The 16,753-nt window shown below is 39.3% G+C and overlaps 1 protein-coding gene across 5 annotated transcripts in view; it reads right to left on the bottom strand.

Annotated features, from left to right (window-relative positions):
* Positions 1 to 282: 282 nt before the first annotated feature.
* The window catches only part of RNF13 (ring finger protein 13), a 175,266-nt gene continuing 158,795 nt past the window's right edge, over positions 283 to 16,753 (bottom strand). For 2 of the 5 annotated variants that reach the window (XM_062213178.1, XM_062213174.1), the window contains exons 6-7: positions 2,578 to 2,658; positions 283 to 2,294 (exon numbers count right to left, since the gene is read on the bottom strand). In XM_062213178.1, the coding sequence (XP_062069162.1) occupies positions 1,930 to 2,294; positions 2,578 to 2,658 (446 nt within the window). In that variant the 3' untranslated portion in view covers positions 283 to 1,929. The remainder of the gene's footprint in view (positions 2,295 to 2,577; positions 2,659 to 16,753) is intronic. The other 3 variants (XM_062213168.1, XM_062213165.1, XM_062213171.1) reach the window with 2 other exon arrangements.

Here is a 16,753-nt window from a genome sequence, read left to right on the forward strand (position 1 = left end):
CGCCTCTGATAGATAGGGGATCAGTATATTCTGTATATGCTGCTGTGCCACACCACCAGCCTCTGAACTGTGCTTTGTCCTTAGACTCTCCCTTAGGTTATATGAAGTATACAAATGACCAAATGGGTTTAAAAAGCTGAGGGGCACACTAAGTTAAATTCCAGCCTCTGTCACTACCACAGTAAACTGATGTCCCATACCTCAGATTGGTGTTTGAAGCAAGGGAGGGAAGGATAATGAAGTATTTCCCAACAGATGTTAAATTCAATTTTTTATTTTCCAAAGTGGAACTACCTGGGTATTTTTCCTAATGAGTATAAGAAATTTTTAAAAGTAATTCAGAGAGTAAAGTTCCTCCTCATAGTGTTATACTTGTTTTTAAATTTTTTTTATAACAAAGCTCATATATCTGATATTCATATTACTGTATAACATACTTTCATTCATTAACAGTGTCCCATGTCAATACAGATGTAGCTATACAAAAGGGGTCTCCAAAAAGTTCATGTACATCATAAAAATACTGTGCATAGATTTCAAAAACATTTTGCACCAAAATAAACATCTTTTAATTTCATTTTTCATGAACTTTTTGAAGTCCCCTATCTACTTTATTCTTACAAGGATATACAAAGTTCTTAAGATATACCATAATTTGCAACAGGGTACCATAATTACACTTTTTGAAATGATTTGGGTTACAAATTACACTATTTTTGAAATGATTTGAGTTACAAAGTCTTTGCTTTTTTGAGGATTAACCTAATTGTGAGCAGTTATCTTGTATAAAATTCTAAGGTGATATGTGTTTATCTGACCTAAATCATTATCCTTCCATAGTATTATGCATATAAATAAGACTAATATGGTAAGTAATACTATAGCAGAACACTGGTTCTTAAAGTGAAAAACATGTTTATTAACATTCAAACTCCCTTCATACAAGGCCATATAAAAATTCTTAGCATTTTGATTATACATGTCTATATTTTCTACAGTTACAATGATGTATAATATAATTTAGCTATTCGTAATACATTGTTTCAGTACATCATTAGTTCTGTTAAACATAAGCACTTACTTTCAAATCCAATACTTGAACAGTTTCCTGTGAACGTAGTTTAGCAGGGCTAGCTAGCATAAGATGCTCTTTAGTAAGAGGTATATGATCTGAGTATTAACAGTTGCTAAAGTTTGGTATTTTATGCAGCATTTTCTTTTGCTTTGATCACAAAAAAAATTCTTAAGGATACTGAAATTCAGTGAGTAAAGTCCAGAGACATTACATTAACGGCTGAATCAAATTTATATATAACACTATAGTATTCAAAACCTTTAAAAAATAAAAAGCTTTTGAAATCACTACTACAGCCCTTTCCTATCAGGACAAGACTACAAGGAAGGAAAACAACAGCTTTGAGTTTCTTTGGGGGTGCTAATGATAGGAAGCAAAATGCTAAAATACTTTGTTGCCTCACACCAACGGTGGCAATTTAGAGAAAAACCAGAACATACTCCAACTCAGTAATTCTGGGTAACTTGATGGAGGTGGGAACTGGCTTAGTATTTGCTATTGGTTACAGCACTGACCTCATGTGTAAAACAAAATTTGCATATTTTGATCTATGTCTTAATTGTAAGCTATATTGAAGGTTTTTTTTTTTTTTTTAAGTGTTTTGGCTATCTTTCATCCCAAAAGAGCTTGATTTGATGCTTGAGTCACAGCACCAATCTGTTATTACTTGTCAATAAAATGGAAATGTATTCCTGAAGGTAACTACTAGATCAGAAAGTCTGTTTCAGTAATCTGATTAAACTAGAATACTAAAAAATAAGTTACTTCTATGAGATCTCTGAAGGGAGCAAAAAATGAAATTATATATCCAAATAAACATTTTAAAGGGAAATAAACCAATCATCCCCTAAAGATCAAACAGTATTTGCTATGTTGTAATCCCATTCACCATTAGGCTGCAACTGGACCACAACACTATGTTCATTAATCTCATTTTCTGCATCACTACTGTCAGTATCTTCGTTGTCATCTTCCTCATAGTCTGAAGATTCTGTCATGTTCTGATGTGAGCGAGATTCTGACAAGGCCCCAAATGACTGGGCACTGACGGCAGCTAACGGTCTCAGTAAAGGGGTATGTTCTGACACTTCATTTTCTTCTTGACTACTGTCTGTGTCAGAGTCTGAATCACCTTGAGAAGGAACAACTTTTTGCTTGCAGACTGGACAGGTTTTTTTGGTTTTAGTTAGCCAAGGGTCTACACATTTGCAGTGATAAGCTGTTGATAGAAAAGAGACATGTTCAGTTCGTATGCGATGGCAGAGAACATATTTAATCATTTACCATGTGTATTCAGTGTTCAGATTCATATGCATGTAGGGACAGGAGGAAAGAAGTCTGTAACTGTATATAATGTGCCTTCCTCCTCTAATGAGACCACTAATTAGTACAGAGGCTGGATTATGGTGGGCTAATAATTTTTTGGCTCTTCCCCTACAATATCCAGGCTAACTATAAATTAGTCTATTTGTAAATTCAAAGCAGTATGTAATTATTCATACCATGGGAACAGGGGAGGATTCTGAGCTTGTCTCCATCTTCATATTCATCTAAACAAATAGCACATACATCATACTCATCTCCTGTAATAGAAAATGGTAAATTAATTCAAATATGTAGCGAAGAATTTTTAACTTTTCAAATTTCAAGTTAGGTCTTCAGTCATTTATTTTAAATGCCTTTTGATTTATTTACCTTTAAATGATGTCTTCTGTTTGTTTTCTGTCAGCGTCAATAAGCTGTTCAAGTCAATGGCCTGAAGTTTTAGTTTAATTTTTTACTATAGGCAATTAAAATGGATGTCAACTATGTTTATCTTGATTTTCTTTGCAAAAGATTGCAATAGAATCACAATTTTATTAGTATTTTATATGTGTATTCAAATACCAGTTTTGAAATATTTATGCTGAAGAACAAAATCTAAAATATTCAGATTTCTCAAAGTCTCTTAAAAAACAACATATCACAATATACTCAAATGTTTTTAACACATTAGTGAATAAAAACAGAACAGCGAGCTTCAATTCTTCAACATTTCTGCGGTGCTTGGTAAGTTGCTTAGCCTTTGAACATGCAGTTCTTTACCTGTAAAAAGAGTTATCTACCTTGTAGAATTGTGAGGATGAAATGAGAGAATATGAGCAAATAACTGTGCACATAGGTATTCAATAAGTGGTTTCTTTTTAATATTGCCTTTTTAATTACTTTACAATGAATTTATCACCTTTATAATCACAGAAGTTTAATTTATACCTCTTAGAATTTAAATAGTTTTTAAAGGAACTGGCAGTCTTTTTAAGATTGATTTATTTATTTGAAAGAGTTACACAGAGAGAGAAGGAGAGGAAGGAAGAGGGAGAGGGAGTGAGGTCTTCCATCCACTGGTTCACTCCCCCAGCTGGCCACAACAGTTGGAACTGCACCGATCCTAAGGCAGGAGCCAAGGAGCTTCTTCCAGGTCTCCCACGTGGGTTTTGGCATTTAAAAAAAAATTATGGGGCTAGCATGTGGCACAGCAGCTTAAGGCACTGCCTGCCATGCCAGCATCCTATATGAGCACCGGTTCAAGTCCCAGATGCTCCACTTTGATCTAGTTCTCTGCTGATGCATCTGGAAAAGCAGCAGGGAGATGGCCCAAATACTTTGGCCCCTGCTACCCACATGGGAGACCCTGATAAAGCTCCTGTCTCATACCTGATCCAGCCCCAGCCTTTGTGGCAATTTGGGGAGTGAACCTGCAGATGAAAGATCTCTCTCTCTCTCTGTCTCTCCCTCTTTTTACTCTGCCTTTCAAATAAATAAATAAATCTTAAAAGAAAACACCCCAATTGCAATAAAATTGATTAAACATTTTATTTTATTTGAGAGGCAATCTGAGAACTCCCAGCCCTTGGCTCACTCCCCAGATTCCTTCAGTGGCCAGGGCTAGGCTGGGCTGAAGTCCGGAGCCAGGAACTAAATCCAGATCTCTCACATGGATGGCAGGAACCCAATTACTTGATTCATCACCGCAATTCTGAGGGGCTCAATTAGCAGGAAGCTGGATCAGGAGCTGCAGCCAGGAGCTGAACCCAAGTAATCTGAGATATGATGTGAGTATTCTAACTAGAGTCTTAACCACTAGCCCACATGTCTGTCCCAGCATTATGATTCGAAAAAAGTTTCAGAACACTTTCATAAAGGTACTTTTATAGTCTCATCTGGGAATCTTATGTCATACAAGTGGACAGAAGTTGATTTTCCCCTCTAAACCTGTTCCTCATTTCAAGCCCTAAATCTTAGCTCATCATGTACAGCAAAAACACTGATCCATCACAGTAGAAATCCCCAGGGGCCAGCACTGTGGCGCAGCGGGTTAAAGCCCAGGCCTGAAGCACCATCATCCCATATGGGCACCGGTTTGAGACCTGGCTACTCCACTTCCAATCCAGCTCTCTGCATGGCCTGGGAAAGCAGTAGAAGATGGTCCAAGTCTTTGGGCCCCTGCACCCACGTGGGAAACCTGGAAGAAGCTCCTGGCTCCTGGCTTCCGATCAGCGCAGCTCTGGCTGTTGCGGCCAATTGGGGAGTGAACCATCGGATGGAAGACCTCTCTCTCTCTTTCTCTCTCTCTCTCTCTGCCTCTCCTCTCTCTGTGTAACTCTTTCAAATAAATAAATAAAAATCTTTTTAAAAAATGCCCAAAGGCCGGCGCTGAGGCTCAATAGGCTAATCTTCCGCCTGCGGCGCCGGCACACCAGGTTCTAGTCCCAGTCGGGGCGCCGGATTCTGTCCCGGTTGCTCCTCTTCCAGGCCAGCTCTCTGCTGTGGCCCGGGAGTGCAGTGGAGGATGGCCCAGGTCCTTGGGCCCTGCACCCGCATGGGAGACCGGGAGGGGGCACCTGGCTCCTGGCTTTGTATCAGTGCAGTGCGCCGGCCACAGCAGCCATTGGGGGATAAACCAACGGAAAAGGAAGACCTTTCTCTCTGTCTCTCTCACTATCCACTCTGCCTGTCAAAAAAAAAGGAAAAAGAAAAATCCCCAAAGACGTAGGCAGGCACTACAGGCCTGGGCATATCCTTGATGTCTCTCCCTTGGTACAGGCTGGGAACACCCATGGGCTGTATGAGCCTTGTGAAATCATCACTTGGTCCAGCCCTGCCAAGGCAACTGCAGGCAGGACTTGAAGTTCAATAAATCTATAGCAGGCTAATGTTTAAGTTGGTCATTTTGTATGGCCTGCAAATGTTACAAATATTCAAGTGGCCCTTGGCAGAAAAAAAAGGTTCCCCACTCCTCCCTTAGGGCCTATATTCAATCTGTCACCAAGTCCTATCAACTTTTATCTTCAAAATGTGTACTGAATCTATCCTCTTCTGTCTCCCCAGTTATAGTCCAATAGTCTGTATCACCATAATAGCCTCCTTTCTGGTCTCCCATCTATTTCTGCTTAATGGCATTTTCCTCATTAGCAACCAGGGTGATCATTTCAAAACAGGTATCAAATCATGTCATTTCCATTTAACATTTAACATTTCACTATGAATAAAACTTGAGCTCCTGATGGCCTTCATAGAGCTGTTCATGATCTGACCCCTGCCTCCTTCCACCTCATCTCATGTTCGTGTACCCTGCATTCATGCCTGAACTTCACTGGCCTTCTACCAGATAAATATGAAAGTGAAGTGGGGATTTGCATTTGGTCAGGAGATCACAAAAACATCTGGATCCATAGAGGAATCACCATTTCCAAAGACAACTCAAAACTGAGCTAATTTGAAATAATCTGGTCAGTGCAGACATGGTGATGCAAAACTTACAAGTTTAATTTCATAACAAGTTCGTCCACACATTAAATCAACTAAGAGTAAGTTTCCTCAAAGTAAAAGATAAAACGTATTGAACATTTGGGGCTAAATACAGATTTCACAAGAAGAGAATGACTTCAAATGCACATTATAAATAATCTGCCCAGGGATGATGTATATCACTGGATTCACAGGCTTCAAGGCCAAAACTATTGTCCTTGTTGAGAAAGTGGCTACTTAATCGCCTTATCAGCTGGTAAGGAAAACAACAGCAGCTTTCTCTAGCAAATAAAAATTTTAAAAAACCTTATCTTCTATTCTTCCCTCCTCCATACCAGTCCCAAGAAATCTGAACAAAATGCAACAGGATAAAATATTTTTAAGGCCAAATTTGTTAGAGAATTCTCTGATTATTTTTAAGCTCTTGGCAAAGGAAGTAATACCTACTTTCAAGGTTAAAGGCAGTTAAATGCAGTTGTAAATATTTAGCATTTTTTAATAGCTAAAGATTATAAAAATTAAGCATTGCTCTATTTTATGTAATCTATAAAATGCATTTTCTTTTTTCTAATCTTTGTAATAAAATTTTTCCCTATATATTACCTTGAAAATATAAATAAGCTATAAAGAAGAATGCCTTAAAATATATCAGCTATAAAAGTCATTTTTTACCATTTATATTTTGGAACCCAGGTACTTCATATTTTCCATGCACTATGAAAAAAACTGCATAGATTTCAAAACAACTTTTTTAAAGATTTATTTATTTTTATTTTAAGAGGAGAGTGTCAGAGAGGGTGGGAAAGGAAGAGAGAGAGAGAGGTATCTTTCATCTGCTGGTTCGCTCCCCAGATGGTGGCAAAGGCCGGGGCTGGTCCAGGTCGAAGCCAGAGCCTGGAGCTTCATCTCGATCTCCCCCATAGGTGGCAGTAGAACAAGTACTTGGACTATCCTCCAGTGCTTTCCCAGACACATTAGCCCAGAACTATAGCAGAAGTGGAGCAGCCAGGACTTGAACTGGTGCTTTGATATGGGATGCTGGCACTGAAGGCAGCAACTTAGCTCACTGTGCCACACACCTGGCCCCTAAAAAAATTTTTTGTTCCAAAATAAATTTACCTTTTAATTCCATTTTTCCATAAACCTTCTTGAAGTACAAACACTATATTTCTACAAGAGTTTCAAGTTGCTAGTTCTTGAAGTTTCTGTGCATTTGATTATAGGCTCTGCCTATGGAAGATATTTCCAAATGCTAAATCCTTTTTGTTTGACTGGCAAGTATATCCAAAATAGAAAGATTTCTGAAGGTAATGAAACAGTCGATCGTTAAAGCAGTTTTTCTATTCTGTTTTTAGGGGGAGATGCAATTAGGAGTGATGGCTAGATAGACAGTTACCCCTAACATCTCTACTACACTTTAAGCCTACAAGAGTTCTTTCAAGACTTCCATGGTGTGGTATAATGATTCCATGGAGTGATAAAAACCTGCAGAAGTGTTCTGCATATACATTTACCTTCATGTTTTCAATTGTATGCAATAGTGAGAAAACTGTAATAACTAAATGGATATTTTTCTTTTTTTTTTTTTTATTTTTGACAGGCAGAGTGGACAGTGAGAGACAGACAGAGAGAAAGGTCTTCCTTTGCCGTTGGTTCACCCTCCAATGGCCGCCGCAGCCGGTGCGCTGCGGCCGGCGCACTGCGCTGATCCGATGGCAGGAGCCAGGTGCTTCTCCTGGTCTTCCATGGGGTGCAGGGCCCAAGCACTTGGGCCATCCTCCACTGCACTCCCGGCCATAGCAGAGAGCTGGCCTGGAAGAGGGGCAACCGGGACAGAATCCGGTGCCCCAACCGGGACTAGAACCAGGGGTGCCGGCACCGCAGGCGGAGGATTAGCCTAGTGAGCCGCGGCGCCGGCACTAAATGGATATTTCTAACATCTATGCAATACCTTGTCAAAATCTTTACAAGATATCAGAACATGTATAACAAATATACCTTTCTTTTACTTTAGATGCCAAATGTCATAACAAAAAAATTCTAAAACAAAAATAAACTAGATCACTTATTGTTACTGAAAAGAAATTCCAAGTGTAATGTTTATAAAGTCACATATTATCCAAATGCTTCATGATTTTGGCAATCTTTTTCTTTTTTACTCAAAACTATTTAATGACTGAATTTTGATGACAGTATTTTATGATTTATTTCTTTAGAGTTGTTTTGTTTTTATAATGATTGCTATCATTTTCTGAGCTCTTGATATGTGGCAGGAACTTTCATAAGCATTTGTTACATATTGATTTGAGTCCCTTCCATGTCGTGAAGTATCCACTATTAGTTATATTTACATGTGAATGGATGTATGGAGAGGTTAGGAAACTTAGGCAGGTATTGTGGTTCACTGGGTTAACCCACCACCTGTGATGCCAGCATCCCACATGGGTGCCCGTTTAAGTCCGGGCTGCTCCACTTCTGATCCAGCTCCCTGCTAAAGGCCTGAGAAAGAAGGGAAAGATGGTCCAACTGTTGGGGCCCCTGCCACAAATGTGGGAGGCCTGGAAGAAACTACTGGCTCTTGGCTTAAGCTTACCCTGGCCATTGCAGCCATTTGGAGAGTGAACTAGCAGATGAAAGATCTCTCTCTCTCCTCTCTCTCTGTAACTGTGCCTTTAAAATAAATGAATCTTTTAAAAAAAGTCACACGGGCAATAAACGGAAAATCCAAAACTCTGACTCCCGACTGTCAGATTCCAAAGCCTGTGCATGGTCTTCCCCTTTAAGCTGTATTGTCTCCTGGTACATGTGCTTAGGATTCCTGGTCTCATTGTATCTAAGCATTGCTACCAGTTTGGGCTAAATTTTATTTTGGGTAACATGACTTTTTTTTTTTAAGCTGAACTTTGGGGGCTGGTGCTGTGGCATAGCAAGTTAATCCAGGGTCTGCAGCGATGGTTCATGTCCTGGCTGCTCCACTTTTCAACCCTGTTCCCTGCTAATGTGTATGAGAAAGCAGCAGAGGTTGGCCCAAATTCTTGGGAGACCCAGAAGAAGCTCCTGGCTCCTGGCTTTGGCCTGTATTCCTGGTTGTTGTTGCTAGTTTTTGGCCATTTGGGGAATGAAACAGTGGATGGAAGATCTCTCTCTGTCTCTCCTCTGTGTCTCTGTAACTCTGCCTTTCAAATAAATGAATAAATATTTTTTAAAATATTCTTTATTGGTTTTAGCTTAATTGCATTAACCATATGGATAAACTACAAGTATACTCAAGATCTTTCTGAATAGAGAAATAAACACATTAAAAGATTTTTCATCACCCTGAAAAGAAATATCAGAGTTAATGGATTTTAGAATGGTAAATATGGTGCCAGACTTCAAGTACTTAAAATGTATTTCCTTGTATTATGTACAGAAAGGTTTCAGTCTCCTTTTTTTTTTTTTTCATTATTCCTTTTCAGGTCACCAGGAGGTCAGGATATACAACACTCTTCCAGAGTTGACTTCAACAAGTTTAAATTTATGTGTATTCCAAAGTACTACTGTGTTCTAATCTAGTATTTTTTTTTTCTTTTCCTTCATATGAAGAAAATTAAATTAAAAAACTTGCTTAGCTTCAGGTGTACTTGTGGCATCAGGCCTGTTATTTTTGCATAATAGAGAACTGCTTCTACATTACTTTAGTCTGCTGACTGGATTTGTCTAATATTTAGTATAACTCAGTGTAGCAAAGGGGACTATGATAGGTCATACATAAAATTCCCTTCTAAACAGTACATACCAATTGATAACAAAACACAAAGATCCCAACAGATATATAAGCAAAAGGCCTAACAGGTTACAGAGGGAGAAACATAAATGGGACACTTTACCTTATTAATGTAGACTATGATGAAATGACTATTCTCATATACTGCTACTAGACTTAAACTTTGAAGAAATTAGTTCATCTCAAAAATGTTTTCCTTTTGATATAGTGAGTTAAGGAGGTGGAAGGACAAGAGGGGGTGTGGGGGAAAGATAAGGGAGGGAAGACAGAGCAGAGAAGTATTTATGAGCATAGTTGTATTTGGAATTAGGAATTTAAATTGCAACACTACCACTTACCTCTATGTGGCTATGTGCCCTCAAGATAACTTACATGGCCTTTCTGGGTCTCATTTTTGTTACCTATAAAATGGACATGACAATACACATACTTTCCTAATTGGCTCTTCTGAGAATCAACTGCCATTATACATGCAAAGTATGCTGTTAGCTTTTTGTATTATGTAATAGGTGTATTATTATATGCTTCCAAGATCTAAACTGGAGAAATCTCAAATTTTGATTGGATGTAAAGCCCATCCCAATGCAATTAATACTCAGTTAACCCATTTGATATGCATTACACTAACTTCTGCAGTTATAAAGGAGCTGAGGTAGACTGAAGGCATGTGGGGGAGGCTGAATCCCGGGAGGCCTAGAGGAAATTTCCTGAGCCTGCCTCGGATTTGAAAACCTGTCTTTAAGTTTCAAATCCCTGGTGGCAAACACCCCAGCCCCAGGGCGCTTTTGCCTATCAGATCATTGAGGTGGTATAACAGGAGTGGCTAAGACCCTTCTGCATCACATCACCCCACCCCTTGCCCTTGCCCGCATCCGCTCTGTACCTCAGCTATATAAACACCTTCCTCTTATAATAAACTGAGATCCTGCTTCGACTGGGCTCCCCACCGTGTCTGATTGTCCCCCGGGTTCGGGGAAGGCTGAGTGGTGGGTGGCACACTTCCCCTCCTCCGTCAAGGCAAGCTGCAGGCAGCCTGCCTAATTCTCCGGTGGTGAGGAGGAAGAGTCACCGCAAGTTAACCCATTTGATATCAATTACACTAACTTCTGCCGTTATAAAGGAGCTGAGGTAGACTGAAGGCATGTTTCTCCTCAGCAGTTAGAGCTCCAGAAAAATGATAAAGGTCGAGAGTGCCATGATACAAACAATCTATAGGACCAATTCTCAATCCCCTCTAGTCAAAACTATTCCAGTATGAATCCTGGGGTTCCTGTCTGGACATGAAGTAATAAATGATTCAAAAGTAACTCAGAAATGCACTTTTCCCTTAGGAGACAAAGCCATGGCAATAACTCCTTACCCAACTTGGATCCTCATTACTTCACTGCTCTGAAGCCATTTTGAAAAGTTTTCCTTCAAGGAACTAAGCAATATTAATTTTTCTAACTTTATTTTAAGAGTAAATTCACAAAAAATAAAATTAAAAATTAAAAAATTTAAAGAAATTTTAAAAAGAGTAAATTCACAATAGTTTTCCCTTGAAACTGTTCAACACAGAACAAGCACCAACCAGCACTGATTGGATAGAACTCTGGTTATTGGTTCTTAGCTCTAGGAGGAAAATGACCATGTGTTCTCCTGACCATTATATTCCTCGTTTTTAGTTCAGTGCCTTGTATAGAGTAAGCTCCCAATATATATTTGCAAAATATATGAATGCTGCAAAGCACTTAGAAGCTTAACAAAGAAACTTCTAGCTCTAACCTGGAACCTGTTACACTGACTCTTCCTGCTTCACTGTCAATCTCTAGTCTATTCTCGATTAACCAGTGGAAGGGGTCCTTACCACCATATAATAAAATAACAAGTCCAAAGCATGACCTGGCTCCCTATCTGCTTCTCTGATCTCTTCTCTGACCACGTTCCCTCTAGACTGCTACTTCCAGCCACAGGTCCTTTTGCTCTTCTCTGACTCTGTCAAAGTCACAGTTGTTTCAGGGCCTTTCTACCTCTTTTTCTGCCTGTGACATTCTCCTTTATCCCTCCACTACTCCAACACCAGTGTGGATTCTCCCACATCTCTAGAACTTTGTTGAAAAATACCTTTCTCAGATCAGTCTTCCCTGTTATTTAAAATAGCATCTGTTCCTCACCATTTATTTTTCTCCATTATACTTATTATTCTGTGGCTTTACTCATTTATCTGTAAACTCTAAGCTCCACAAAAGCAGGTGTTTTATTGCTATTTCCTCAGCATCTGCAACAGGGTATGGAACACACTGGTTAAAAGTATTCAGTAAATATTTTGAATAACTAAACCAGTTATTGTCAGGAAATCTTGATTTTTACTTCCAAGTACTAATCCACAGCAGAGGACCTAATCACATTGATATAATGGCAGAAAGCTAAACATTTGTAAATAATTTAGAGAAATTCTATATAGAACCTGACTGATGGAATAAAGCTGGCTTTAGATTTTATAATCCTAATTCAATGCTGAACATGCCATCCAACTCTGAAGACAGCAAAAAGCCTTATAAAATGAAATGCTCAAAACCACAGTGAAGTTTCACCTTACCCCAGTTAGAATGGCTTTCATACAGAAATCAACAAACAACAAATGTGAGGATGTGGGGAAAAAGATACCCTAACACATTGTCGGTATGAATGTAAACTGGTAAAGCCACTATGGAAGACAGTATGGAGATACCTCAAAAATCTGAATATAGACCTACCATATGACCCAGCCATCCCATTCCTGGGAATTTACTTAAGGGAAATGAAATCAATAAACAAAAGAGTTATCTGTACCTCCATGTTTATTGCAGCTCAATTCACAATAGCTAAGACATGGAATCAACCTAAATGCCCATCAACCAAAGACTGGATAAAGAAATTATGGGACATGTACACTATGGAATACTACATACAGCAGTAAAAAAAAAAAAAAAAAGAAACCAAATCATTTGTAACAAAATGGATGAATCTGGAAAACATACTTAGTGAAAAAAGCCAGTTCCAAAAGGATAAATACCATATGTTCTCCCTGATCTGTGAGAACTAATAGAGCATCTAAAATGAAATCTGTAGAAGTGAAATGGAAACTTCGAGAAGGGGTGACTTGAGCTGCCTTTGTCTTGACTGTCGAAGAACAGTTTCACTTCCTTTTTTTTTTTTTTTTGTCTTTTTTTTCCATACTATTTGTTGAACTCTTAACATAGAGTTAATCATATGTGTAGAAAGTCAATGAAAATAGATCTTAGTAAAAAATAATAGTGGGAATAAGAGAGGGAGGAGGAAGTTTGAAACTGTAAAGCTGTATAGTTCTGCATACATTCCTATGGACTTCTAAGGGTAGAGTTTAAAAACTTGTCATGGGACTCCAAATCCCATTAACCTTGGTGATCAAAATGCCATTTTAATTGTTAAAGTGATCATATTAAGTGTTAAAATGAACATATGGAGAGGATTAAGTGTTAAAGAGATCATTATAAATAGGATCAAGTGCCTGGTAATAATAATAGATAGAATTAAAAAGGAGAGAATTCCAACATGGGAAGCAGTCCACACAGCAGAATCATAGAATGACAATAGCTTTAAGTAACATTCTGACCTCAGAATCAGCCCTTAAGGCTTCCTGGTCTGGCTGAAAGCCCACAGGAGCATTTCAGGCATGGAAAGTCAAGACAGGCTCCCTAAAACACCACGACATAGTCAATAGACTACAGAACACTTCCTTTTCCCTGATATTTTACTACCATGTCACTAATAGCCTATTTATTATAGTTCTTTTCATCCAGTACATAATATCTTACTTTAATAAAAATTTCAAAACCACAGTTTGAAGAGACAAAGCAAGAATCAAAACTAGGCTTAGATATGGCAGGAATGCTGGAATTATCAGAAGAATTTAAAACAACTGTGATTAATATGCCAAGACCTGTAATGCAAAATACAGGCAGACAGAGTGACAAAAGAGAGGAAGAAGGAAAGGAGAGAGGGATGGACAGTGGGAGAGAGGGAGGAATAAAATCTTTTTCTAGTTCTGATCATTGTAAACATATACAGATTGAACACACTAATTTGAAAAAAAAAAAACACAGATTGGCTGAATGGATAAAAATCAACCCCCAACTATATGTTGTCTGCAAGAAACTCATTTTATATCTAAGAATATACATAAGCTAAAAGAAAAAGGGTTAATAAAGATATTCTTACGAATGGAAAATTACAGAGAGCAGGAATGACCATACCTAAACAGACAAAAAAGGCTTTAAGACAGAAACTATTACAAGAGACAAAGAAGGACATTACACTCATATAATAATAAAATGGTCAATTCATGAGGAAGATATAACAATGATTAATATATATGCATCTAACATCAGCACAGTCAGATATATGAAGCAAATACTGACAGAAGTGAAGGGATAGAAGATAGGCAGCACTGCAATAATGGAAGAGTTCACTACCTCACATTCAGTAGAAAAAGAATAACACATAAGATGAGTAAGTAAACAGAGGAACTGAAGACACTATGACTCCACTGGAACTAGGATGTACAGAATGCTCCACCTGACAATAGCGGAGTACAAACTCTTCTCAAGCACAGATGGAATATTACCCAAGACAGACCACATTAGGCCACACAAACAAGTCAACACTTAAAGTCATAAAAGGGGCCAGCGCTGTGGCGCAGCAGGTTAACACCTGGGCCTGAAGTGCCTGCATCCCATATGGGCGCCGGTTTGAGTCCCGGCAGCTCCTCTTCCAATCCGGCTCTCTGCTGTGGCCTGGGAAAACAATAGAAGATGGCCCGAGTCCTTGGGCCCCTGCACCCATGTGGGAGACTCGGAAGAAGCTCCTGGCTCCTGGCTTCAGATCAGTGCAGCTCTGGCTGTTGCGGCCAATTGGGGAGTGAACCATCAGATGGAAGACCTCTCCCTCCCTCTCTCTCTCTCTTTCTCTCTCTGCCTCTCCTCTCTCTGTGTAACTCTTTCAAATAAATAAATAAATCTTTTTAAATTAAAAAAAAAGTCACATTTGGCCGGCGCCATAGCTTAACAGGCTAATCCTCCACCTTGCGGCACCGGCACACCGGGTTCTAATCCTGGTTGGGGTGCCGGATTCTGTCCCGGTTGCCCCTCTTCCAGGCCAGCTCTCTGCTATGGCCCGGGAAGGCAGTGGAGGATGGCCCAAGTCCTTGGGCCCTGCACCCACATGGGAGACCAGGAAAAGAACCTGGCTCCTGGCTTCGGATCAGCACGATGCGCAGGCCGCAGCGGCCATTGGAGGGTGAACCAACAGCAAAAAGGAAGACCTTTCTCTCTGTCTCTCTCTCTCTCACTATCCACTCTGCCTGTCAAAAAAAAAAAATTTAAAAAAAATTTAAAAACTTAAAAAAAAAAAAAGTCACATGAGTATATTCTCAGAACACAGAGAGAAAACCATAAATCAATAGCAGGAAAAAAGAAAGATCTGCAAATGTGTTGCAATTTAACAAGGCAATATAAAACAACTAATGGGTCCAAGAAGAAATCACAAGAGAATTTAGAAAATGTTTGGAGACAAATGAAAATAAAACATAATATGGCTGTTCTCTGTGCACAGGGAGGCAGCCTGTTGGGTCTCCCCCACCTGACAATAAACCTTTTCCCTTACTCTGGTGTTTGGTGTGTTTTGTGGTGGCCTTTCCTTCATGTGCTAAAACCCAGGACCAGGCTCTCCCGTCAACCTTGCTCTACTCTCAGGGATGTAAGCTGCTTCGGGATCCTGGGTTTCTGCCAAACACAAAACCCATCCCCGGACCTCCTTCTTTGCCACCAAACACTCTGAGATCTCCATCCACACACCGGCCCTCCAAAATTCCTGAGGTAAGACGGGGTGGGTTGGAGGATCCTCTCATTGTGACTCTCCATGGGTTGTGGTTCTACGCACCTTCGCCCCAAAGTCCTGGGACCAGGCACCACAATTCCTACGGCCTCATGCCTCTACATCCATGCAACAGTGGATGTGGGTGACAACTCAACTCCCTGTTTCTCTTCTACAGGCTGTGCCCTGGGCTCCAGTGGGTGCATGGATAACCCAACCCTCTGTTCCCATATCCTCCCGTTGGACGGCCGTGATCTCGGGGATGCCCAATATCTGCCACTCTGACTCTATGGATCACCATGGGCACTTCTTCATCCCATGTTCTGTCTGATCCTCCTCTCGGTTATCTCCCACTGTGACAACCCATCCAAGTGGCTGTTTAACGGCACATATAACCCCAACATTACTGGGATCCCTACCACTTTTGTGAACGTTCGGAGAAGTGGAAGATTTCCTATGTCTAACTCTTCTATTTCTGTTTGTGTTCTCCAGCTCAAGCTCTCTGAACTTCCAAAGCTCTCACAAAAAAGCCAAAACCCCTTTCTTCTATGTTCACCACTCTGGCTTTCACTGTACAGTTAAATAATAGCAAAAGCTATTATTTGACATAGAACTAGAATTGACCCTCTGTTAAAGCAATGAGGTTTTTATAGTATTTTGAAATCATCTTAAAAATCTGTTTAAAACTTGCAGCATCTCATTTTGATAGTTTTGTCTAATTGGTGACTCTGTCAGTTTTCTAGCCAGCTTTAGTAAACTATTCTTTCTTCCTTTGTTCTGACTCTGTTAAAACTGTTCCATGGATATTATTCCATGTACTAGCTCTTAAATTTGAGGTTTTATTTCATTTCCTATTTTTGGAATGACCAAGAAGAGACCCATTTGTGTTCTATTAAAGTAATTTATTATATTCTCTTAATGTCTCTGTTAAGATTGTTTAAAACAGCTGTGTTTCTATTAAGAGTTATGGTTTAAGTATATGCTTATTCTAAAACATCTGAGTAATCACCTTGTAATTGATCAAATCTGGTCTATATTAGGTCATGATTTTAAGGGATCCTATTTCTATCAGATATTTTAAACCTCCTTGGCATCCTTGACAGGCATTCCAAAAAACTCAAAGTTCCAAATTCTCTGGACTTTGATATTTCCAGTTGGACTCCTGAAAATATCAAAAGATATATGTCTCTCATCTTGTAGAGACACCAACTAATCAGGCTATTTGGATTATATAAAAGGTTATATAAAAATTA

The sequence above is a fragment of the Lepus europaeus genome, chromosome 2, assembly GCF_033115175.1.
Source record: "Lepus europaeus isolate LE1 chromosome 2, mLepTim1.pri, whole genome shotgun sequence".
Lineage (NCBI taxonomy): Eukaryota > Metazoa > Chordata > Mammalia > Lagomorpha > Leporidae > Lepus > Lepus europaeus.